This window comes from Temnothorax curvispinosus, unplaced genomic scaffold (genome assembly GCF_003070985.1).
Source record: "Temnothorax curvispinosus isolate PA1 unplaced genomic scaffold, ASM307098v1 QBEX01016033.1, whole genome shotgun sequence".
NCBI classification, from domain to species: domain Eukaryota; kingdom Metazoa; phylum Arthropoda; class Insecta; order Hymenoptera; family Formicidae; genus Temnothorax; species Temnothorax curvispinosus.
Window position 1 is genome coordinate 258,604 of NW_020225813.1, and position 26,705 is coordinate 285,308.

At 35.2% G+C, this 26,705-nt stretch overlaps 1 protein-coding gene across 2 annotated transcripts; it reads right to left on the minus strand.

Moving 5' to 3' along the window:
- Positions 1-26,530, minus strand: LOC112466306. Of its 2 annotated transcripts, none has more exons than XM_025034344.1 (2): positions 25,830-26,530; positions 1-4,140 (listed from the first exon to the last, which is right to left on the minus strand). In XM_025034344.1, exons 1-2 carry the CDS (start codon positions 25,865-25,867, stop codon positions 3,483-3,485), a joined length of 696 nt encoding a protein of 231 aa, XP_024890112.1. In that variant the 5' UTR covers positions 25,868-26,530; the 3' UTR covers positions 1-3,482. The 2 variants fall into 2 exon arrangements, with proteins under 2 accessions (XP_024890112.1, XP_024890113.1); XM_025034345.1 differs by lacking the exon at positions 25,830-26,530 and adding an exon at positions 9,373-9,510.
- Positions 26,531-26,705: the final 175 nt, after the last annotated feature.

The following is a 26,705-nucleotide window of genomic DNA, read 5'->3' on the forward strand; positions in this document are numbered from 1 at the left end:
CTTTGGAAGTAATTAATTTATTACTATTACAAGATTTTCAAGTGACGCAGACGTTTTACAAAGACCGTACAAGTATCTCGAAGATTCCCGTACATCTCAATCGTCGGTATCGTCTACTATAAAGCTGACTGCGTGTTTTACTGAAATTGAGCGTTTTTAACAGCATTATACTTATCGCAATATAAAATCAAGGCAGTTCCACCTAATTCCATGATGCAAACACTTACACGTTTGTGTAAAGCTAAAAGGACACCAAAATAATGAACGCACGCGTACATTAGTTCGATAAAATTTGACCGACTGAATCAATTTCTAAGTATTTTTCATCATAGCGCAAACAACGAAGGAAGCACAAAATACTGTATGCGACAATATTTTGATTGCGTAGCGAATGTCCTGACACAAGGACTGCAATTACATCGTTCGCAACAGACTTAATTATGCAAAAAAGAACTTTTTCGAAATAGAAGGTTTGCATTAACATTAAATCGTTTACAGAGTAGTTCTCTTTTATGTACATTTCTCAGAACCTTGATATGAATAATTAAATTTCTTATTTCGCGTAATGGTACAATAGTAAAAATTTGCTTATATTCCGATTGGACTTGTGCGTTCTTTTTCGCATAATTGCATTCAAGTATCAAATATTCTTTATTAATAATCTAGTTAACGCGTCGTCAATCTTTTAGTCACGATTCCACGCGAAGAGCGAACCATTACCGCAACACGGTATTTGTATTCTAACGATTACGTTACTACGTGTGTGTATTAATTATGACCCATAAATAATCATAATTTATACACGATCTCAGGGACTCTCAAATACTCGTTGAAGTTTAACTATTTTACGCAGCTTGCATTCATTGCAGCAACGATTCTCTTTGCTATTAAGCAGGAGAATAAATAATTATTTCTATCTTTTGATTATTTTAATTAGGTCATCGATATGTATAAATAATAGCAAGTATACCAATATATACGTGCGTTACTATTTGAAAACCCCTGAGGTACCATATCTTAAGAGAATCATAAAAGCATGTAACTCACGATACGGAATGAATATAAAAGTCATCCTTAGCATAACTTAATTCTTAACTTAATTCACCTATGCATAGCGAGTCAATTGCATAATCATGAAAAACTTAAATGTTTTGAGATTTTTCTAAAAGATATTCGACAAAAAGAAATAAAAAATGCATTAAAAAGACGGCTTTCAAAAAATTTTAAATCAGGTGCGCAGTACATATCCGAATCATCGTCTAGGCATGGTTTTCATATCAGACCTTTAAGGTTTCCACAATTTTGCGCGGCTCACAAATGCAGATTATGTTGAAACGCAAGTTTCAACAGATATGGCACCGTATTTCTATAATTTACTTTACGCATCTTTATATTTACATAAACTATATACAACGGAAAGAAAAGCACAAAATAAAATGTGAAAATTTGCGTTACTTGTTTCAAACAAAGATTTTCAACAAATCACGAATGTGAAGCAAAATGTACAGTGTACCTAAGCATAGAAAGATACAGCCTTTTAAAAATTATACCATTTATTAGAAATAATTTGTGTGTTGTCCGAAAATTATTATAATAGTAACAACTTTTGTTCGCCAGATTTTTTCTTCTTTTGCTTTTCTCTATAATTTTTTCTTTAAAAAAGTTCAAAAAATTCTTAACCGCAAACTAAACATCCGATGCGCAAGATTGATAATTATTCGGATTCTAATCATATCGACGCGTCAGGAAAGCATCTCACCGGCTCTATGTACACTGCAAACGTAGAGTTCCAAACACCGTTCTAAAATTCTATCGGCATGGAAACATTCGCCGACCAGTGTGTCATTCTTTTCTACCTACGACTTAAAAACGATTTTTCGCGAACGAGTATGTTCACAACTCGCGCAACTTAGAAGTTAAACGATACCTTTTATTAACTTTACGTAGAAATAAATAATCGTAGAGCGCTAAGCATGTATATATACACACTAATGTCGGTCGCCGCCGCGGTATAAGATACAATTCGATAACATTAACAATTCGCTCACGAAAGCGAAAATCTAACGGAAAAGGGATACTTCAGCGAGATTGATCTAGCGCGACAGCTTCTACCGCAGATATACACGAATTCCAAGACATATAGTTTGTACAATCTTACTCCGCTGTCCAAAATGCATTCGTTCTTTCGATGTAGCAGTATTTATAATAATTCAGAGGTAATTCGGTACTTTAATTACAAACCACTGGTCATGACTTATGTTACAATAAATTGTGTATGTTATAAAATAACACCCAACAATAGTATATACATAAACTATTTCGACTCCATCTTTCTTTCCATACAATTTATAAATAGTTTCTAAAAATGTCCAAATCTCTAACAAGTATTTTTGTATTTTATATCCTCGAGATGTTGATATATCGTTTAAATTTATCTAGAGAGCAAGACTTGTTATATACGATAGTTTTTAAATAAATAAATATATATATCCATAAAACATCAAAAGGCTAAACTTTATTCTATGGATTGTTTTTTTTTTTTTTTATTATTTTAGCCATTTTTCGTATTGTTAACAGTTTTTGCATCAATAGAAAATCTATATTTTCAAATTAAATTTTTTTTTTGAAGCATGAACTGAAACGCAATCTGTATTAATTTTAAATTGATTCTAACTCTTTGAATATAAAAGTAAAAAGAAATAGCGTAAAGTAAAGAATTATTCTTGACAATGCGATGCTTCATCGAAAGAAAATTGTACCAGAAAATGCAATCTAAGATGTGACGCAGGTAAGAATGAGTCTAAACTACATAACTCATGTGCTTAAATGTGTCTGTCACATATGAAATTTTCATCTTATGCTCATCTTCCTCATACCTTCCGTAGCTGACACATACATTTAAACCTATTATTAGAAATACAATGTACTTCATGCGCAATAAAATAATGGTTTTACGTTATGTATAATCACATCCGTCCCTGATTTTAGGTTCTTCTCATTTTGTTCAATTGGATTCAACTGCTGGTGCAAAGACAATTAAAAGCAGAACAGAATCAAACGTTATCTCCTCATAATGCTATGCCAAAAAAAAAAACGCATATCTCGAGATATCTTATCTCATAGTCTCAATTCTGTTTAAGAACTACTAGTTTATTTGCGCGGAATTTTACATATCCGACGACAATTTATTGTCTCGTAGTCCATCTCATGAATACAATATTACCGAAACGTAACTTTAGCAATCATACATAACTGAGCGCGCGGACAGTGTATTTCAATCGCGGCGAATTGTAAGTCCTTCGCAATTCGCCGTCGGCGCATCCTGAAGTTCTGTCGAAACCTCAGAAAGCCGGGAGTCGCGGAAGTGTCTACGAGGTCGATTACAAGGCGAGGATGCGGGATCTGTTCGCGACGACAATCAATGATGCACAGGCGGCAACAGTGACGATAGCGACGGTGATTACGATGATATCGTCGGCGAATCAGACCTGTCCGCCCATGTCGGCCTGGTACCGTAACGTTAGATATTCGGCCGCCTCCGTCATACGGGCGATGCTGCTGTGAAGGCCGCGCAGATGACGCTTAAAGTTTTCGGCAGCGATGCTCGCCAGGTCGACCACGCACTCCTCACCCTCCAGACCGCTATCGATCTCAATGCCGTTCTCGGAGTCCGAGTCGGAGGTCCAGGCGATCGAGGATGCGCTCTGCACGCTCTGCATCGACGTGGTGCTGGGACAGCGCACGTGGCCGAGTCTACCACCGGTCATAGCCGCCGGATGATGGTGCGCCAGTTCGGCGGACGGGCTACCGACCGGATGGCTCTTAATCGTCGTCTGATCGTCCGCCACGTTGCCTCGCGTGGGTTCCTGCGACCACAGCAGCTCGATCTTCATCTGATTGATAATGTTATAGAGGCGGTACAGGTCGGTGTTGGCCAGGGTGTCCTTCACCGTGCTACCGCGCTTGCCCTTCATGCAGACCGTATCGCCCGCGTCACCCACGGACAGATCCAGCAGGCGGCTGGGCACCAGGATGGTGTCCTCCATCTCGCTCACGGTACGCACGAAATTCTCCATGCTGTTCAGAATGCTGGCGTTGCTAAACTCCGGCTCGTCGTGCCGGGCGATCCTGCGTAGACTCCTGTAATGAAAATTATTCATTGTTCTTTTAATATGTTATTACATGTTTCGACATGCATATAGTTTTTTATACGTTAATGTGGGTGGAAAATTTCATCTTAATGATCTGTGATGTTGAAAATAAATTAGATAACAGAAAGATGCACTTGACTACAACCTATACTACAGACAATGATTCTTTCAACAAGTAGAAATAATTGAAATTATATTTAACATCTTCGCTGTCATCATAAAAGTGTTATAATGCTTCCTCAGGTACCATGCAAAATAATACATTAATATTGAGTGATGCATATAAGCATGCCAGAAAAATTTAGCGTGGATCATCTATGATACATCACGGAAAAAAAGGAGTCGTAAAATATGGGCAACTAACATTTTTTTGCTGCGAGAGCAATATTTTTACCAAGAGTAGCGAAAGTTTTGCTACGGTAGCTAATTTTTCTTCCGTGATGGCAGCGAAGTTGTTAATTAAGGAGTTAATATTTTGACAGAGATGTTTTATCAAGTTTTTGCGATAGCTAAAGATCTATAATATAAGAAACAGAATATAATTTATTATCAGCATTTAATTAATCGTCAGTTTACTGTTTTGATTAGCTTTTTATTGTTATTATAACTTTTTTTTTTTTTTAATATGATTTTAATGAACTCAATTCTCTTAAAAAAAAAAATCGCTTTTGCATCCATTAACATCTCCATTCAAGACCCAATCATAACTCATTTTATCAAAACTTGACGATCGGAAAGGTCGTTCGGATCTTGCGTCTCTTCGCAAAGTCACCGCGCTTTCATCATTTTACGGGACTGACATTGAGACCGTCATTCACATTAACTGAATGTATGGAATGTAAATCCTGCGCGGTAAACTCTGATCTTTGTTCGACGACCAAAGATATTCAGTAGTTAAAACATTACATCGAAAGTTTACTCGAGCAAACGCCAGCGTCTTGCTTCAGCGTTTTGCTGCGGAAAAGAAGATTTCTCAAACGGCTGATTTGTATGCGTGCGCTTGACAATGGTGGCGTAATATACGAATATGACGCAATGTCATCAAGCAAGTAGCGTCGCACGAGCGTAACACATCGAGAGGAATATCCGGTGATGTCCTCGTCTTCGATGCGATTGCAATTCGATTTCGTATCTTCGGAAAATGCTGATACCATCGCTAATGACCGTACCAATTTATATAACATCCATGTATACGCAATTCCAGCAACAGAAGTTGCTGAAATCTTGTAATAAGTGAAAAGAATGAAATAAAATAAATATATCCTGTATAGAAAGAACCCGTTATTTTTATTAACATAAAAGAAATATGTTCTGTGTACCCTGGATCTATTAGAATTTATAAAACCACTTATCATAGCTATTATATTAAAAACTCAAAATTAAATCTATACATCACTTTTGAAGAGCAAACTAAAGAATTCAACGTTCACTGCAAAAGTATAAATAAATAACAGCTTACTTTTAAGTTGATTGTCAGTGAAGCTCATAATAATCAGCCCGAATAAATCGAAAATTTTCTTGCGCGCAATAACATGCATGCATGTTTCCAAAAAAAAAAATATATATTTGCATACAATGACTCGCAGGTGTTGCATATTTAACACGAATCGTCTTATTGATCCCAAATTGACAGGATTAAATGTTGATTTAACGAATCAATGTTTGCAACTAATTTAGTATCGATATAAATTATTGTCATTGTTATTGCGATGTAAATAATTTTATATCTGACGTATAATTGTCTAATGTTTCATGCATATTAGTTTCAATCACTAATTCTATTAGGCATAAGAGCAAACTTGAATTTACATGAATATCCATGATAATTATTGCGGAAAAAAGTAATTAATTACAGCGACAATGTTCACGGTCAAACAACTTTTTTTATTTCTTCAATAAAGCTGTAACTTCTTTTATCTACGGTAAACTTTCTTTTTTACCTCACATTAATAATGTAATGGAATATTTGTATAATAACGTAATGACGAATTTTCTATCATTTAAGTGCTGTATATAAATATAAAATATATAATAAAGATTACAAATATCTTCATTTAAATTCGATTTTATTTCAGTAAATTTTTAAAAGATGATTTTGTTGCAAAGATTACTTTTCTAAAAAAGTCAGTCTTTTTGTTTAAAAGTACAAACATAACGAAGGTAAGATATAATCTCTCTTTGAGTTATTTAAATGCAGATGAAATTTTAATTAGTATTTTTTTCCGAGATCAAAGAAACATAGAAATATCGATTTTGTCAAAGATGATGAATCTTCCTCGATTGTATCGAATGAAAAATGCGAGAAGCTTTCAAATCGGTTTATTAACATAGTAAACAACAGTGATATTGTCCATTTTATCGTCGCTTCGCAAAAAAAGCAAAGTAAAAAAAGGAATCAATAAAAACGGTGACTCCAACTTCATTAGATTGATAGCAAAAATTTTTTGTCAATAATTAAATGACCTTCATTAATTGAATGATCCCGGGGAAGCTTATCTCGCCATGCGATGGACTTATGACGGCGATTATACATTAGCCAGCGATCGCTGAAATTCGCAATAAAGTCCAACTGCTCGTTTTCGCGCATGAATATTCAACCGTTCTCCCGGCCGAATTCATGAAATCGCTTTGTTATGTTAATCGCCGTACTTGCATAGCGAATACGTGAGCAAAATGGAAATTTACTACAAACACATTGACCGGGCAAGTTCTAAAAAGTGCGCATTGTACGACGCCGCGACGTATCGCGTATCGTATCGATGTGCGATTCGCCATTCTGCCTTCGCTTTCAGCGGAAAACGACGGAAATTCGAAGCGTAATTTAATCACGATTAAATTGCAAGCAAGTGATTTGCGTTCGCACAAACGTCACAAGCTCGAATTGCAAATCGCAATTTTTGCACAACAAGCGCGCGTGGCCGATTATCTCTTTCCTGGATATTCTACAGTATTTAATAATGCAATATATTGTTTACGCAGACCCTTATTTATAAAAGCAACCGCGCGTTAGATCCGCGACACCCGGCGGTGTGTACAGTACGCGTGCCTCTCTAGCAACCCTTTAAAAGGGACGAAGAGCTCATCGGAGAAAATAACAAAGCGCCCCGTTCTAGCGTGTTACATCGATCCTCGACTGATTAAGGACAGCGAAATTAAGCGAGGTGTCTCAGGTGACGCGCTAAAAATAGTCGCCGTGTAGCGCTCCACTTATAACTATAGATCTACTCTGTCCCACTTGCGCACAGGCCCGGTCCAGCATCCATCCAAAAATCGACTATCTCCTTCGCCCTGATGGGCGAAGAAATCAGAGAAAGAGAAAGAGAAAGAGAGAGAGAACGAGAACGCATTCCTTACTTATCGAGCACGCTGACCGTCCTTTAGCTTTTAACTCCGGTATACATACACTCTCCCTGAATACAAATGTCCAATGCTATACAGATACGAAAATATTGGGCATCATTTTTCGTCGCTCGCGTATATGAACACAGAGAGATTATTTTCCTCCGTTATGTTGAAAGCTCGACTGACCAGAAATTCTAATTAGATTCAATGTTCCAATTAGTCTCTCATTTGAGAAGTTTCCCTCAATATCTCAAAACTGTAACATCTCGTTTTTATTTTGTTTCTAAGATTTCTTTCTGATTCGTCTATCAATAACTATCAATAACTATAGATTATCGATATATATATATAATTTTGAGAAATACGTTTTACTTGATAATAAGATAATCATATAGTAAGATAAACATGTTGTTGCTGCGATATGATAATTTCTTGGAAATTTTAAGGAACACGTTTAATCAGTTACAAATAAACCTGCTATAGCCAAGTAATAAATATGTATAACACATTAAACAAAAAAAATTACTAAAGGCAGTTTCTCGTTTGGGAGAAAAATTACATACGCAATATAAACGTATATCGGACACATTCAACAAGCAATATAAATAATGTAACATACGACAATATTTTTTCTCTAATTTATTATCTAATTTATTATTTGTAAAACAATATATTAGGCCGCACTCTAAACTGCAGAAAATAAATTTTCGTTTATTTTTAGTCGTTTTACTTTAACTCCGCTATAAAATTTTTATAAATTTACCGAACGGCACAAATACCCTGAGTAAAAGTTATACCGAAATCTGTAAATTATTTTATCAACCAAGCTGTTTCTCAATTTATCTCTTTTATAAAATTACGGTTAAATAGTTTCCTCTATAGGGAGACGAGCAAGAGTTCCGAAATGGAGATCGCGCTACCGTGAACCAGCCGTTTTAACAAAGGCTTTATAACTAGGTTGTTCCGATACGAGAACCATCTGTATATGTATAGAGCCCCGATTACGAGTAACGTCTGAGGCAGACGCGAGAAAGAAACCCGTGCCACTTTTTCGTGGAGGAGATCCTACTCGAGGTACCGTTCCGTGTATCTCCTCTTTTTCACGCGGCGCCTCGTTTAGGGAAACGAAAGAGGAGTGTCCTCGAAGCGAGCCATCCGCCCGAGGCGTCGAACACGCTAAATTCCACAGCTGAAATCGCGAATGGCCTCTAAAACGCAATCGCGAGCCTGAGAAGTGATACTTCCTGTCAATTCTCACCGTGGAGATCCGCCAAAGGATTACAAAAGATCAACACATTTCCAGATTTCTAATCTACGCACATGTCCGCACTTTCCTCCGCGAGAGAAGCGTTCGACGCAGAACGATCGGTCGGCAAGGTCCTAAGCAACGAATACATTTCGCGCGTATCGCGAGCAAATCGTTAACCCTAGCTCGCCACATTCCGGTTCAGTGCACCGCTGAACGTTTGTCAGTGTTTTCTAGTTTTCACATTTCGTTATAATAAATTCAGTTTAAACTCAAATCATTTTTTTAACCTGATATTATCAGACGCATCTTATTTAGACTCTGTATCTCCATAATTCCTATTACCAAGCATAAAAAAATATTAATTACAATGAAAATGACAATGCGACAAAGTCGAGCAGTCTCCCGGACCGGAGTGGGGACTCGTACTAATTAGTCCTTAAGGACTCAAAAATAAGTGTATTATAGCTAGCTAAGATTAATATCAAGTACATTAGAAGATAGTCGCACGGTTTCGCGGTAAGCGTTTTTATTTTCGGAGAGAAAAAGAAATTGGAGTGAAAAAAAAACGAAACGTCGAAACGATCCTGTCGATCGCGACGACAGGATCCACCCGAAGACTCTGGTACGTACCGCCTGGAATACAACATGATCCTGCCGCGCGGGGTACCTCGTTGCCCACGATTGAACACTGGTCGTCGTCAGGTATCGTCCGTAATCGGTAAGCCCACTTTACGGACGAGACTGCCGGGGCCGACAGAGAGACCGAGCTTCGCGGACGTCCGTTAAGAAGGTAAAGACCGGCGGCGGCCGCTGATGAATATTCGCCCCACGGCTCGTATATTTGCCATGCAAAAGCTCTCTGCGCGCTGACCCCGTGACGCGAGCGCGTATTATATGATAATGGTGAGAACGGCCGGTCTCCTGCAATTATTCCGGTATTTACCCCTGGCCGCCTTCCACGATCGCTACCTTTGACCGGTTATCAAAAGTCGCGCGGAACCGATCAACAATCTCCCCACCATCACCCTGCGCCGCCGCTCTTTTTCTCTTTTTCTTCCTCGCTCGATTTTACCTGATGATCTTCGGCCGCGAATCTGACGTCAAGCGACATAAAACGTGTGCTAGTCTTAATGACGGAACCCAGCCACAATCACCGTCATCAAACCGGTTTTTTTTTTTTTTAATATATGGATAAACGGTGAAACGCGCGCGCGAATCGGTCATTTAGCGAGTGAGGCGTACGCCGAACCCAGGCGATCGATGGGTAAACGCCGGTAATGCTGTAGGAATGTTTTTTTTGCGCGCGTGTTTGTGTTAGAAGTAACACATACATATTATTAAGTCAAGCAATGAAACGAGACGAGATCGTAAAAATGAAGACTATACACGTGGATTACGCTGAAGGATATGACGTCGCGAAAGTACATATCTCGCTTCCCGGTAATGTTTCCCACTGTGCACAGTATGCACATGCGACGACGCGGCGGCGTGTAGATACGAAATACGTCACTGGTCTTCCCGAGAAACGGAAATTATTTGCAATTTGATGAACCCGCTAATGACGCGGGAGAAAAAAATTTCGCGCGGGATTACCCTGGACTTCGGATTTAACGATTGTGCAAGATCAACATAGGACATCGGTATTCAGTGAAGAGCAAACATTTTATAGCGACGAGATTGTTCGCTGGTACTCTTGTTCATTTAATACCGTCTCTCGACGAGGGTCTAAATCATGGAACTAAGTGTGTACCGAAGCGCAATCGCGTCAATCTAAAGGTGTTTGCTTTATTTTACGTTAAAAAAAAAAAAGCTTCAAAATGAACACTCGGCAACATACTTTTTCACGTCACATGCTACTCCCGAGAGGTATCCTTCGGAATAATTTGTAGAAGAGATCCGGTCTCAAGAGAAAGAGAAAGAGAAAGATATATGAGATAACGTAAGATTTTATAATTATCACACGATGAAATCGAGCATTCGTTATTATGGCCGGTATTCATAGTTATTTAAGACCGTCTTAAGTTCAATCTTAAGATGTCATGAACCAATCACAGAGCCATATTAGCGTCTTAAGACATTACTCAAGACGATCTTGAAGACTATGAATACCGCGCGGCCTATGTGTATTATCTAGAGAACTGATAAGATCCAAATGTCTTCAGAAGTAGAACACAATTTGGATTTTCATATACGTGTCCCAAATAAACAAGATCCGCAGCGTCACTGTTACTTCGTAAATCACCGTCCACTTTCTGCGTCGGTACTACTACCACCGGTGAACTTTCTAAGACGATTGACATACGTAACGCTCTACCTCATCATTCGCCGCTCTCTCATTCTCTTTCTTTCTCGTGTACTCTATGGAGGAAACGCACCTTTACATCATGATTGAAGGGTATATCGAGAAAAAGAACGTTGCATATTTCTTCGACGAAACGCGATCTCACTTTGTCTGATACCGCCGATCAAGCATTTGTGAGCTAATTCCGCGATTCTCTATTGTTAAATATTATAATAAATTCAAATATTATATTAATTAATTTGCAGTATTAAATTACTCGATACAGAGTGATATATTATGAAATTAATTGTAATAATTTCAAATTAATTAGCACATGTCTTCTTCACATGACTTCTCAAATTTAATTTTATAGAAAAGATTTCTAATCAAAAACATATAGGGTACATTTAAATAAGTAATTTTGTAATATTCGGATATTTTTGTTTTCGAATTTACTATATTTAAATCATTTTTTATTATTTTTATCCATAATTACTAATGCTTAATACTTTTTCAATGTAATAATACTATTTCACGATATCTTACTTGCGTAACAAACTAAAGCGAAAAAAATGCAAAATTTGACGTACATCAATATTTTCCTCAATATTTTACCCATTTTTACTTGGATTTACCTATCTTTATTAATCGATATATACTGTACGCATTATGCACATTTAAATAAATAATTGATACATATATCTAATATCGCATTATATCGTATAAATAATTGAGTACACGTGCATAATCGCAGTGCAGCTTTTTTTGGATTCGGATAATTTAAAATCACGTATGATTACGCCGAGGAAAAAGAGCGTTTATCACACGTAACAGCCGGATAGGACCGTGACCAATTATCATCTTATCGGACATCTGTCAGTGATGTCGATAACTCATGCCCCAATATTTCGTGCAAAAATGTATCAACACCATAAAATTTTATAAATACGAAATATCACATCTACAGTATACCTATAGGAAATATACCATATTGATTACACTGCGTCACTTTAGTTGAAAAGTTCAAAAGTCAAAAGCTATTCTGAATATTTCTGGCAATATTCTATTTTCAAAAGTATATAAATTGCATCGAACAATATTTATACACACAAAAACTAAATAAATAGAAGTAAAATCGACTTTTAAATAACTTTGCTATCTTATTCATGTGAGCGTGCGTGTGTGTTGTGTACGTTTGTGTGTGTTTTATATTATAATTAATAAAATGTATAATTATGTATATATATAACCATGTTATAAACCATATACATGTAAGAATGTAACGCATGTTTTATTAAAGAATTATAATTTTGCTGACGTAATAGACGTCGGCATAACTTCCGCCAATTCACACGATTTACATCGTTGCTATCTACCGGAAAATTACGCGCCAACGGCAAAAGTATATGGAAAGATTGTCGACTACTTTCGCCGAGCCGCCAGTGAGATTTTCCACAATGCGCGTTTCAACGCGAAGAATTAAACTTGATTTTATCGTGCCGCTGGCACTTGCGACTGGTGCCGAGAGAGGCTAATTGAAGTTAATATCATATGGATTAACCGATGCAGTTATTCGGGTTTCAGTGTCACTCGGCATCACGTCAAATTATTTGTTAAGTCACATACGAGTTTAAGTTGCGTGACATTTATTAATATATACAACTGAAACACACAACAATGCGCGCGTCATTTATTCCTAGATTTCTCCAACATTTTAGAAATCATATGTTATTAATATCAAAATATTTGTATTGGTATTTTACTCATATAAAAATATTTCACATTATTTTTATTGGAGTAATTATTCAAAATGCCATTTATTTACGTAAAATACCTATAGTACATATTTTATTTTCATTGATTTTTACATAAATTTCCGGATAATATTCATCATATAATATATATCGATCACATTTTTTGTTACCAATTAATTCGACTAATAATAAGTTTGCTGAAGTGAGTTAGCTTTTTTAGCGTAAATGTTATAAATTATTATAAATTAAAATGTGAATACTATTTTAAATGCACTCATACATTTTAATTATTGTACAAAGTTTAGGACTTTGAAATCCGATCGTTCTATTAAAAATGCGAAATACGCAAATCTTGCCTGCGCAAGAGAGAAATAAAATGTATATTAAATTTAATCAAAATGTTTAAATTAATCAAAATTTTATTCCCAATAAATAAAATATTACACGCATAATTATTAAACTTTAGCACTGAAATTTTAGCTCTTGTCAAAATGCACTTTTGTTTTCCAATATTAAAAAAAAATTATACTCTATTACAAATATATTATATTATATATTTCTAATAATGAAATAATCGATCAAACGTTCTCGTTAACATATGCGAAAGATATAATAAATATTATATTAATTTTTACGTAAAAATATTTTTTAAACAGTTACAATACTTTAAACTTTAATTTTTATATAGCATTGTATTAAACAGAAGTACACTTATAAATACGCTGCTACGTAAATAAATTATTTCAATAACGTATAGTAGATAGATTAATAAATCCAAGATCTCCCCTAACAAATATATCCCGATCACAGTAGTTTCAGACTTAAGAAATTAAAGTTAACCGTAGAACACCGCGTATGTGTGCACACATACTGATATTATTTTTCCGTTATTAATATTTATATTTAACTTTGCTTTTCAGCTTATGTATAATGACGTATTGTACATATACATAAATACTGCGCAGGATATAAGCTATTATAAATTAAAATGCACGAAATTTAAATTTTTAATGATTTACACGCATGATTTTTCAGTTACATACACGTTGGCTACTCTCTAAAAAAATAATTTATAAAAAGTAGATCTTTAAGTTTATTTATATTTATTCGTATTATTTTAAATAGAAAACGTGAAATGCGTAAAACAGTGTGTCATCAAATTCATTAATACAAATTTCGTCCGTAAAACAAAAAATAAATTCACACTGTGAATCAATAGGCATCATAAAAAAGCAACAATAAGATTCCATAATTTCAAATTTCGATTTTATATGCCTTCACCTTCTTAAAAACGGAAACATTTACGTTGTGTAACGAATTTAGATGAAATTCACTCGGTATTTGCAAAATCAAATAAATAAACGAAAGACTTTGATATGTAAGCATATATATATATATTTACAGTTTTTCAAATAATTGTTTAGTCGAAATATTTGTAATATAAAAGTTGTTAATTATTATGAATTACGTGTGTTCACGGAAATAATCGTCTGACTTCGTTTTGGACTTTCATCTGTATACTTAAGTCGCTCGTGAAAAATTTATCACATTTTATATCACTAGCTTGGCATCACATTGACAGCTTTCCCTGTCGCTAATAAATAAAAATAATCCAACTAGAGCGTGTAAACACGTGATTGAGTATTCCTCGTCAGGTACTCTTTACATAGCTAAAAAATCAATAGTCAGCTTCTGGATAGATGATTTTTCCAAAGAGCAAAATTTTTTACAGAAATATATCAAGAAAATAAATTAAGATATTCATAAAAAAAAAATAAAAAAAAACAGAATTATAAAATGTTTCATTTCGGGATTTATTAAATCTCATGCGACATGCGCCTTTCGATTTATCTTTCTACATCATCAGCTATAATTTTAAAAGAATTGTGCAAAAGTAATATATCGTCAAAGCGAGGCATATAAATTAATTAGTACAAAGAAAGCGACGTATAATAAAAAATAAAGTGCTGCGCGAGGAAACCGTATATACATATAGACTCACCCATACAATCATGAGTTAAAAGGCCGTGTAAAACATATCGTGTCTTGAATAAGTAAACATATCGAAGCACCACTCGCGCTCGGTGCATATGCACTTAAGAAAAGAGATTCAAATCCTATTCGAATATATCGAATAGCTTCATGTTAAGCGTCTCTTATTTACATACAAAAATCGAACAATATATAAATATACGAATATCAAAATAATTATATATAATCAACTTTTATTATTACAAAATTCAATTTGTAGTCCGCGTACAATATGTCGCAGTCTACAGTTGTTTTATATGAACTAAAAACTAAGTATCTTATCGCAAACCGGATATTTTTAAATTCACATACACTCATAAAAATGCACAAGTTTTTTGACATTTACAAATATAGAATGTAAAAATGTCAAATATGATTATAAAATCGTAAAATATAATTATAAAATAAATTCAAGAATAAAATAAATTATAAGAATGAAAGTCTACATACTTGACATGTCTATATACTAAAAAATGTAAACTAAGCGAAGAGATAACTTTTCATTAGGTTCACTTTATAGGTTCTTTTTTCGTAGAATTTGTATTTTTTTAGTTGATAATAATTATTCTGTTTTTAATTAAAATTAAAATACGTTAAATAGAAAAAAGAGAAGCAAGAATTGTACTTTAATGTTAATGTTAATTATAAGCAAAATTATAATAGTTCAAAATACCCAATTTCCATGTTTTTTTGCATGTTTATGGCGGTATAAAATTAACTTTTTCCACGTTTCTTGTCAATTAAAATTCACCGAACAAAATAAAAGAATATATATAAATGTACAAATTTCTATTATTTTTCATTTAGGTTAATAAAATTATAATTCGTATAACAAAATGCTTTATATTGATTTTTTTTACGCAATAAACCGCTATTGATTTCTTTCAATATCTTCCAATTTTCCATATTCTATTACCAATACACATTAATTGTTTAGTTCTATTTATATTTTCTTGAATTGCATTACAAAATAAACATCAAATATAAACAATTAACAAATTTACTTATTTAGCTTCCATAATGTACAGTACAAGTTTGGGACTGACAGATTCATCGAAATTCAAAGAAATCCTTCACGGTACGACACATAGATATCGAATAAACGCAATATTATAATAAATAGTTATCTTTACATAATATTATTCATACCGAAACTTCAAATTCTATACAAATGCCAAGGATTTAAAATTTATATTCTTTGCCAGTTTTTCAGAAACTGATACTTATATATTAATATATGATTAAATGATTTCTTATCTTTTCCACAGTCTGGTATACAGACATATATCATTAATTTTATCATAAAAAAAAGAGAACTTTTTGTTGCTTATACGATGCGACAATGACAAATAATTCGAATACGCTTGTAACTCAAATTCTGGTGTAAATACCCGGTTTCACTTTGTATAAACTGTTTTGTATTTTAGGTTCATAATAAACAATTGTGTTTTACTTATATGCACTGAAAAAAAGTTGGTTAGAATAACCTAAGGCTTGGTGAAATAGCTTCAACTAAAGGGTTTAGTGATTATGACGAAATATTTGGTTAATGTTAACCGAATTTGTTAACATTAACCAAATTTGTTAACATTAACCAAATATTTCGTCATAATCACTAAACCCTTTAGTTGAAGCTATTTCACCAAGCCTTAGGTTATTATAACCAAACCTTTTTTTCAGTGTGGCTCGTTTTTTTAACTTTATTTAGAATGTAAGAAAATAACGGTGAAATTGTGTAATAGATGATTAGAGATAAGCGTGCATAAATTTACAAGGAGCTGTTATTTTGTAAGCTATACTATACTTATAATGTTAAGAAAGCAAAAAATAATCTTACATTTAAATGCCTTGCAGAAACAGTTCAGCGAGTTCATCTTACTATGATATCATACGGTTTACTATCGTTCCTACGCAGATGCGAGATTATCGCTATACGACTTGTCGTAATTCATTGCGGGAGATGACGCTATTACGATAAAGAAAACAGATCCAAATCTGACGCAACACAATTACTGATAAGAAAAGTAATGAATACTAATTATCAATTTAAAAAAATGTAGGTTTTTTAATTTAATTAAATCGAGCTACTATGTACTAATTATGAAATTGAATAAATAATTTATAAATAATTTCAATGAAACGTGCACAGACCAATTCCAATTTGCGTCGAGCGATTTCAAGCATATAGTTTCACGAGGAATCAACCAAAAACCTTAAAATAAAGTTTCAATGAAGAGAAATTAAATTGGTTTTCCTCTACAAAAAATGTCTGTGTACGTAACACCATAGTTGCACCAGCTTATTCGTAAACGTGACTCGTAGAAATGATTTTGAAGTTCAGCAGCGAACGTGTATTTTTAGCGTGATAGATCGCGCACGCGAGACAGAAATATAATAATGCATGAATCATCGATCCCAAGATACGGCTATAGCCGACTTTGTTTCCGAAGATCTTGATCTTCGTCCCGCGAATCTTAATCGTCGCCGGTTGGTGTTCTGACACGAACCGTCGCGTATTTAAAAGAACATTCCAGAAGAATTCGCGTGTCGTCAGGAGTCATCCAATGACAAAGATGGCACGTGATTTTTCGTGACAAAGACATTTAACTAAGAACGATGCATGATCAACATGAGAGCAAGAAAGGAGAAATCGAGCATGCGATACACGATGCATGTGACGCGGATTATAGTGCGTGATCACTATGCAAACAACCAGTCGGACGGATACAGAGAGTACTAATGATTTTCCGAACGGCTGGGTGCTGCATGCCATTATCATTTCCGATTCTGGATTTAATTGCATATCGCTGGAAAGGAAAAATGTTTGCACGTTGATAGATCGGGAAACTCGGGATATGATTCATAGTTCGCTTCCGGAACAATCCAAATATATATCTTCATTCCACGCGTGATATTATCACATTCCCCTTTTAGTAATCCAGGATCGAAAGTTTCTTCTCCAATAAATTTTCACACTTAAAAGAGATCTCATATATTTCGATCGCGGATATTCGGAATTTGTCGAAACACGCGGAATGCATGTATCTTTTTCAAATTTTACTCACTACATTATGATATATGATTTTGACTTCTTGCAATAGACTTGAACTTCAACGCTAAAAATAATGACATGTGAATAGATATGGTAATGACACTATAGAGAAGTATCACTTTGAAACGTAAATTGGATTATGCAATGTTACTACGAAATCGATCACCAGAGAACGTTCCTCGCAGGGTCAGCTTTTAAAGCAAGAAATTATAATTGCGTAAATGTATTTTTTTAAATAAAATGTTTACGTAGCTCGAAAAAGCTGACGATTGAAATTGAGTAAGAAGTGTTGCATTTATTGCTGATTACTTTAAAGTTTTCCACGAAAATAATAATTATATAAGTACAAATAAGGAAGATAAAATTATATATATAATTATATCTTAAATATATATAATTAAATGTAATTATACATATAATTATACAAATAATTTTTTTTATATTCTGTTTTTATTTATCATAAATAGTATAGAAAAGCCCAGTTTTTCATATAGCAAATAAAATTCAATTACAGAGAAGTTTAAATTCCACTAACAATAAGTAATAAACAGATTAATTACAAATATTAGATATTACTCGGTCGTTAGATTCTGTACAATCATTAAATAAAATATATAACCGAAGGATAAACAATTAATAGAGAAGTTTATAATATTGATGATGCGAAAAGTTTCAAACGGTATAAGAAACAAATTTCGTTAATATCTATATATATATTAAATATTTCTAATGAGAAAAACATATAAAGAGTCAAAGAAACTTGTACTGTGTAATTTGTATTTTGTTCTTGTTGATCTTGTTTAACAATTATACAGTTATTATATCTATAACAATGTAACATCTAGATAATTTAATTCTCATATCGATAAAACAGCTTTTTCTTTACGAGACGATTTTAAAAACGTGTGATACTATCGGGACGAGAATAATTCTACGTCTCAAAATATATACAAAATGATAGAATCAGTTATATTTTCGCATAACGTCTCGTTTCCTAGAAAATCAAATTGAGAAATTAAAAATATCTCCGCGCTTTTCAACGATCTTAACACTTCAATCGTGATGTATGACTCACAAGTTATTAAGTCTGCCTCGATAGTGACTAACATATAAACAAACAACAGAATATTCCATTAAAAACAGAAAATAATTTAAAAAAAGAATTTAAGGAACAGAAGTAAAACTATATATATATATGTAGATTATTGAGGTCTGCAGTTTTATATTTTCTCAAGAATGTTCTTTTCTATGCTTATCTTAAAGGACTGCATCTGTCGCAGGAATTTTTCCAACCGCGCGATCCCTGCATTTACGATATATACAAAGGGAAAAAATGCCTCTAATCTATTTCTGACAATTACACGCCTCACTGGCGAGCATTCCAAACAAGCTATCGCTCTCGATACTTGTATCAGGTCGGCGAACTGTCTCGCGAGGATAACCTTCTGACGCTCATAAAGTATCGGCACTTAAAAGCAATTAGTCACAATCGTAACTTTTATGATCGACGCATGCAATGCTCACGTGATGGGCACGCATCACTCAACGGTTTCGTGAGAGGTGCTCGATATATGCATTAATGATGATATCGGTCGCGCTATCAATCGATTAATCAAGCGTGGCACGTGTCGCTCTTTGGACAGATCGCAAAATCGCGAACGATGCTCGCGATTTCGCGAATCCAATTAAGACAGCTTCTCCTGCGTGCCTTTTGTTTCGCGTGTCGCGGATTTTGCCGGGCTCGCGGCCGGTGTGGAAATATATCGCGATAATTAAGATGCGATCGCGAGTGCTGGCGAAACATTCGCTTAAAGTGTCATTCCTGCATGCATATAAATACTTTTCGCAATTCAATCTACGTGAATTCGGCTATCGCGAAATTGGACAAATGGTATCACTTTCTCGTGGCGTGTTTCGATTAGGTAAGGGGACCTTTGAGTCCTCTTCCTGATAAGATATGAAACGAAAATCAGTTATCTATTTTTGGACAAGTGTCTCGGTAAATATTTACGATATGTGTGTACAAATCTCGGAATTTGAAAATGTATATAAAAATTTCGGGGTTTATAGTGCGTACTTGCAAAATGCGTGTAAATGCAAATATAAAAGTAAAATTTAAGTGTTGCCATCGAAATCTGTATTGCATGACTTCTCATAAATATTTATTTTTTGTGATTTCTATACGACGGAAATATATCCCACTAATATGCATAAGAAATAGTTTTATCTATTCGTATATGTCTGAATAGTTTTGCGATTGTAACTTCTGTAAACAAAAGCGCTCATTTCAATTTGCATATAACCTTCATTATTATTCAAGTTCAATTTCTTTTCTCGGAAATAGAATACAAAAAAAAAATTCGCTCATTTTATGTATAAATCGTATGTAGTAATTTTAACATAAAAGGAAAATATAAATATTTAAAAAGGATGCAGAAAACTTCTTTTCTTTTGTTGATCTTACAATCAATATTCTACAGTTGCTCGAAATATTTTAAAATTTTATATGAAAATGTGCAAAGAAGAGAAGAAGAGATAGATTTTCTTTCAGTAATCTATTCTTCAGCAATTCTCCAGTAATCTATTTTATAATTGGAAACGAGAAACTCATGAATACGGTTCTATGACAAACTTTGGTTCCGTCACGCAAGCATAAAAGAATAAAAAGCGCTTTTTGCGCTCTTTTGTAAGAAGTATCATACATTATCTTGTCTTCCCCTTGTCGAAGCGTTTGCTTTTTACGTCGTTTACACGCTTACATTTTTCAATGGCATAATCGCAAATAAAGATACATGAAGATTGAACTTTGAACACCATAATAGAATGCGCGAAGAACATAAAAATCGCATCAATTCACGATATGTCGACAAAAGTGCCTCTCTTCCTCGGTACATACATTTGCATTATATAACGAGCGTAATTGCACGAGCGAATCGTTTAGAGGTAATTTTGCAGCGTAACAAATAAAGCGTGAAAGGGAGAATCTCTCTCCTCCTCTAATATTGTTACGACACTATCGTTCTTTTAATAAAAAGAATTACAGAATCTTTAAAGAATTTCTATTAAAAAATCAGCCGAGAATTCATAAAAGAATGATGGACGAAATAAAAATCAAGAATTGAACGTATAATTCCTCGATATAATATATACCTACGTATATATGTCTTTTTGTTAAAAAATATCGGATATTTTTTAAACTTATTTCCTGATAATATTTGCATCATCGAAGCAACGGAAAATATTCTTCTTAAAATCTTTTGCTTAAAACTTATACGTGAAAACGAATAATTAATTCCATCAATAACATAATTTATCAGGTTAAATATTTGTTTTATGCAAGACACTCTTTTTAGAGTCACTTTTATTGATTTGCACAAAAAATAGCATAAAATTTTTTTATGGCAAGAGCAAAAGAGTATAATTACGTATACGATTCAGCTTTTATCGATTTTGTTCAAACTAACTCAATTGGCTTTTCGCAATTACAGAATTCGGCTTTGATTATGCCCAAGAAAAGTAAAGCGATGTAATTACAATCACAAAAGATCTTTCATTAATATACATATATTATATACTTATATAATAGATTATATAAAATTAATAAGTAATTTATTAACAATTAATATATGTATATGCATATTTCTCATATATGTTATATTATTATATATGTATTAATAATATATGTATTTAATACACAATATATATTAATACATATATATTATTTATATGCTAATATAAATATAATGTAGGAATAATTCTCGAGAATGTTACAGTGATTCCTGATAACTGTGTTGTACATAAGAATTCGTAAGAAATTATTTTTCATTAAAATACTTTGCTTTATATTAAATAATTTCCTGATTTCATTAAATTTTCTTAATCTTAAAGTGCGCAACTTTATATGTATGCAAAGCGACTTTTCAATGCTCCGTGTACTTTCCCTTTTTGAAGTTTAAACTGAAAACGCGCAGATTTACATACTATCTGTAAAGAATCTTCTTTGGTCCTTCCAGTCCTTTTTTCTCTTCTAAATAGAAAGTCCCAGAAAATCATTTTTTTATTTAAAAAAATACTCAAAACACTCAAAATGCTATTGTAATGCTACTATAAAAAATTGCGCATTTAAGAGTTAAAGCCATTTAATCACTGAGGTTACAATAATAAAAATGACGAAATTTTTATCAATGTATTTAACGTCATTGAAGTTACGCTGGGTCGCGTGGGCGTTACGGTAAGCGCGCGCGTACGATAACGACATTCGTATAGCCGGTGAGTTACGACATCGGCATTTCAAGTTCGCCAAAACATACGATTGTTTGACCTTTCCGAAAGCCTGACAATGAAACCGTCTCGAAGAAATCCGAGATTCGAAACGCAAAGAAAACTGCTTTCATTTTCTTATTAACGGTATAATAAACACGATAAGTGTCTATACATTATCTATCTGAATAGTACTATTTATACAAGTATAACATTTTTACAGTTACCTATAAGATTTTAAAGAACTAATATATATATGTATATTCACTGCAGATATAAAAATATAAACTTCTGTAATATTTTATTTCATAATTCATAATACGTAGCATAATCATACAACGGGGGAACGGAAGAGTTAACAAAATTAATAAAATGTGGATTAAATATGCTAAAAAGCATACGCAAGCATATAGGAATATGCGATATTTGCATTATAATATATTTTATAATCTGCTTTCGGTGAATACCCGATTAATAATTTTTTTCAACGCGCATTTCTTCTTTCTTAATAATCTTTTAATATAAATAGCAAAAAAAAATGATTAAAAATGCTAATACATATATATGTAAATCTGCAAGCAAAATTCCAGAAATAACGTATCTTAAACCGAAAATATATTTTAAGTACCAAATATTGCCTGATTTGAGTGGTTTGTTTTGAGTAAAATCCGAAAACAATCCGAGATTTTTAATCTAAATGCATTAGTATAGATTATAATGTAGATTATATTTAATAAATGCAGTACAGATGTATTTACAAAAATATAATTTCCATAAATTTACATATCGGTTTTTACAAGGAAGTCGGGTAGACTTTTATCACGTGATTGTTACGTGATATTCAACAGACTAAATCAACAAATGTTATCAAATTATCAATGAACATCACGGCGTGGTCACGTGCAATACGATCAGAAAAAGAAAACTTTGACCAGACTCCTTAGCGCCAATCGCATATTACTAATAACCCGGCTTTAATCAATGAATAAATATTTCTGACAACAAGCACTAAACGACTTGGACTCGTCGTCGTGATAAATTTGCGTACGTTCAGGGCATTACATATTTTGGTTTTTCGTTATTCGTTATTACAAGATAACGCAGTGGCGGCGAAGCCACGGCAATGGTGTCACGGGTAAAGTCACAGCTAATGCCAGACTTTCTACAGACGATGACCAAGACCGAAAGGCGGGGACGTGCTTCGCGTAAAATTGCGCCGGCGTTTCTTTCCAAATTCACTCCTGCGAGTGCTACTTTGCGCCTCGATGCGCACGTGACGGCTTCTTTCGCCAATCACTCCTTTCGCGGCCAATTCTTTTGTAAACAGCAGCAATCACACCCGTGGGAAACACACAATTCTGAATAATAAAATTGCGAAAGTATACACATGTGCACGTGCGTATATTTCAGTGCACGTGTATATAATTGCACAGGAAGCTTAACAAAAAATGTTAACACTTGCGTGGGAGTAATTTTTTTACAGGAACAGAACTGATAACACAAGCTATCATATCAATAACAAGCGTATTATGTATTATGTCTTCAAAAAATTTCCACTTGTTCATCATTAAGATGCAAGATCCCCGACAGAGAATTGCAAATGTGATTGCAATACCTAAAGAAATATGCCTCAGAAGTCTGGAGACCATCTGAAAACCATCTGGAGAAGATTCCAAGAATGTGTTGATAATAGTAAACAAGTGGTGACTCTTTGAAGACAAAAAAGACATTTGTTGCTATGATATCTTATATTATCTTATCATTTCTGTTTCTCTAAAAAAGTTACTTCTGTTTAAGTGCAGTAAACATTTTTTTAAACATCTTATATACATCATAATTATGCATGCATATTATATATATATATATATATATATGGAGGGGTGAAAACTACAGTGGTGTAAGTAAAATTTTTAAAAATATTTTCTCGTGTGGATAGATGCAATCTGTACAATATATGTATAAATTGCATCTATGCACACGAGAAAATATTTTAAAAAATTTGACTTACACCACTGTGTGGTTTTTATCCCTCCGCATAGATATATATATTGATATATGTAATATTAATATCTATTGTTAAAATTATTAATGCTATATAATTAATAAGACATTATTAAGCTTATAGCTTTCTGGTCGTGAAAATACTAAAATTATATCAATTTACACAATTTTCAGAAATAATCAAAGATACGATTTTTGCGCAAAGTCACACGGCTTATAGTTTTGCAGATGAAAACTGGATCATAGCGTACATAATTACACTTATGCTTCCACCATAAAATTTCGCACATTAATTTTTTTATGTTATTAAGAATGACTCAAAGTGGAGCATTTCTTGCACGAAATAAAATATTGAAATTGATAAATCCGATCATTGAATTTATTATTCGTTTTCACATGAGTTTCGAAGAAAAAAATTTTGAAAAGGGACATCGCTGTTCGCCGTTGTCCGATTGACCGCTGATAATACAAACACAATTAACGATTAATCTTAAAAGACATTCAGATTTTCAGCGTGAACAATATGATTATCCACACAGATAATCTCGCGCTACGCGAAACCAGTTATATTTCAAGTTTCATCTGGTATTCTAGATCACCGCTGTCCAGATAAGTCAATTAAGTTGTATATTTATTTCGAGGGAACCACTCGGCGTTGTGTTAATTCTTTCAAAGTTAAAAGTTCTAAAGCTGTACATGCAATCTTCCATAATGCTAAAAGTTTGTAATTAAAAAATAATTATTTATTTGGAACTTGTTAATCTTTCACGCATGCGGAACTCTTGAAAATTTCAAAATCAAGTCGAAATTTGAATCCGAAACGAATGCGGAAACGGCGCGTTCGATTAGGAAATATCTAAACCGTAACTGTGAAAGTCATCATTAATAACGCCGGCGAGTGTGTGTGTAATTACACAGTTACGAGGGTATGAGCTGTTCGACTTGTGGCGCGCACTGTACCTCGTGCGAGCTACAGTTTCGACATTCGTCATATATTTTGCAACCTCCGGGGTACAAGTGGCTGGTACAAGTTGCAAAGCTAGTTATCCGAGGGAAAAGGGGGACTGTGCAAACGAAATTACACATTCCTCCTCCGAGACATCTCGATTTTTCCGGGGAAAAACCGTCGCGTCGCCCAACAAACTCTGATTCAATAACAAGGAAACGATCTAATGAAAAAAAAAAGTGCATCCACGGAAGCATTGCGTAAAACGCAAAGCACTCGACGAAAAAAAAAATAATAACGTAACGCTCGCGCGCGCGCGCGTTCTCGTAGCTTCGAAATGGAGCACGCGAGCCCGGCGAACCGTCAAGCGCGTCAATCGTTCGCCAAAGCGCGGCTTCTCGTCCGCGGATCTCGCCGCGGAAAAGTTTCGTTATAAGGCTCGCCGTATATATACGCGGCCGGGATTATGTTGCAACGTTCTAGCGCGATTTCATTTAGCTCGCCCGACCATGTTGCTCCAAAGTTGGCCAATCAACCTCTCGGGTGACCGATCACACGTGTACGAAACGTTCGTATACGAGCGAAAACGAAATTTTCGACCCGTACGCCCGGTGTCCGCGGTAGCGTGCATACTCGGAGCAGAAACGTGCGCTCCCCGCGGAATGCGGCTCTCGCCAAGGGGAACGGGATTCGAAGGCGGACGGAACACACCGAACATATATATAGAACGGCTACGTTAGACGGGAAAGTCCCATGACGTACCTGGCAGGATCAACGTTCGACATGTCCCCGTAGTTCATCTTGTCGACGTGGTGGTCGGCGTAGTCACTGGCGAGTGCACGCGCACCTGACTGTCAACTGAGGTGAGAGCTCGGAGAGAGAGACGACAGGTCCCGGGTCCGGCGATAGCCGGGCGAGAAGATGAGAACGGGAGGCTGTGTTCGCTCCACAAAATTCGCTCCGCTCGTGTCTTTCGTGCGCGGAAGAGAGAGAGAGAGCCGAGAAATACGACGCTCCGGGATCTAGGATATGCGAGAAGAACGAGGTGACGATCCGCGCGATTGCCGCTTTTCGATCAACGTTTCGACGCCGCGCGATGCTCACGATTCTGGACGGACGACGACGGAGGCGCGCTTATACGGAGCAACGCCGATCGGAAACTGGCAGGAAACTGCAGCGGCCGCGGCTCGTATCTCTCTCGCCCCTCCCTCTCCCACCGTGGGCTTCTCACTCCCTTTCATCAGCCGCGCGTTCCCGCGCGCCAAGTCCGACGAACCCCGCGAGGTCCCCGCGATCGAGGCCGCGTCAAAAGTCCGGCCCGAGCCCGAGCCCTTATCACGCGCGTATTCACGCGTTAATGAGATGGACGCGATACAAAATGGAAACTTACGGGCGGCTCGCACCCCGGCTTGAGAACTCGGAGGAGACGAATCACGCAGCCGAGCGGTGACAACCGACAGCACACCGCACCACAGTACCCACACACCACACCGCCGCCGCCCGCGCGCCGCATCGCACCCTCGCCGCGCCGCGCCACGAGACCAGCTGGCCGCACCCCCCCCACCCAGCGTGCTCGTGTCGGACCACAATCCTCGAGCGCGATTGGCTGACGAGAACCACGCGAGCTCCTCGTTTCCT

Coding starts and splice junctions, on each gene's coding strand:
- LOC112466306 (XM_025034344.1), bottom strand. CDS start 25,867: ATGAACTACGGGGACATGTCGAACGTTGATCCTGCCAG. Junction 4,141..25,829: donor TCGAACGTTGATCCTGCCAG/GTACGTCATGGG, acceptor TTTTCATTACAG/GAGTCTACGCAGGATCGCCC.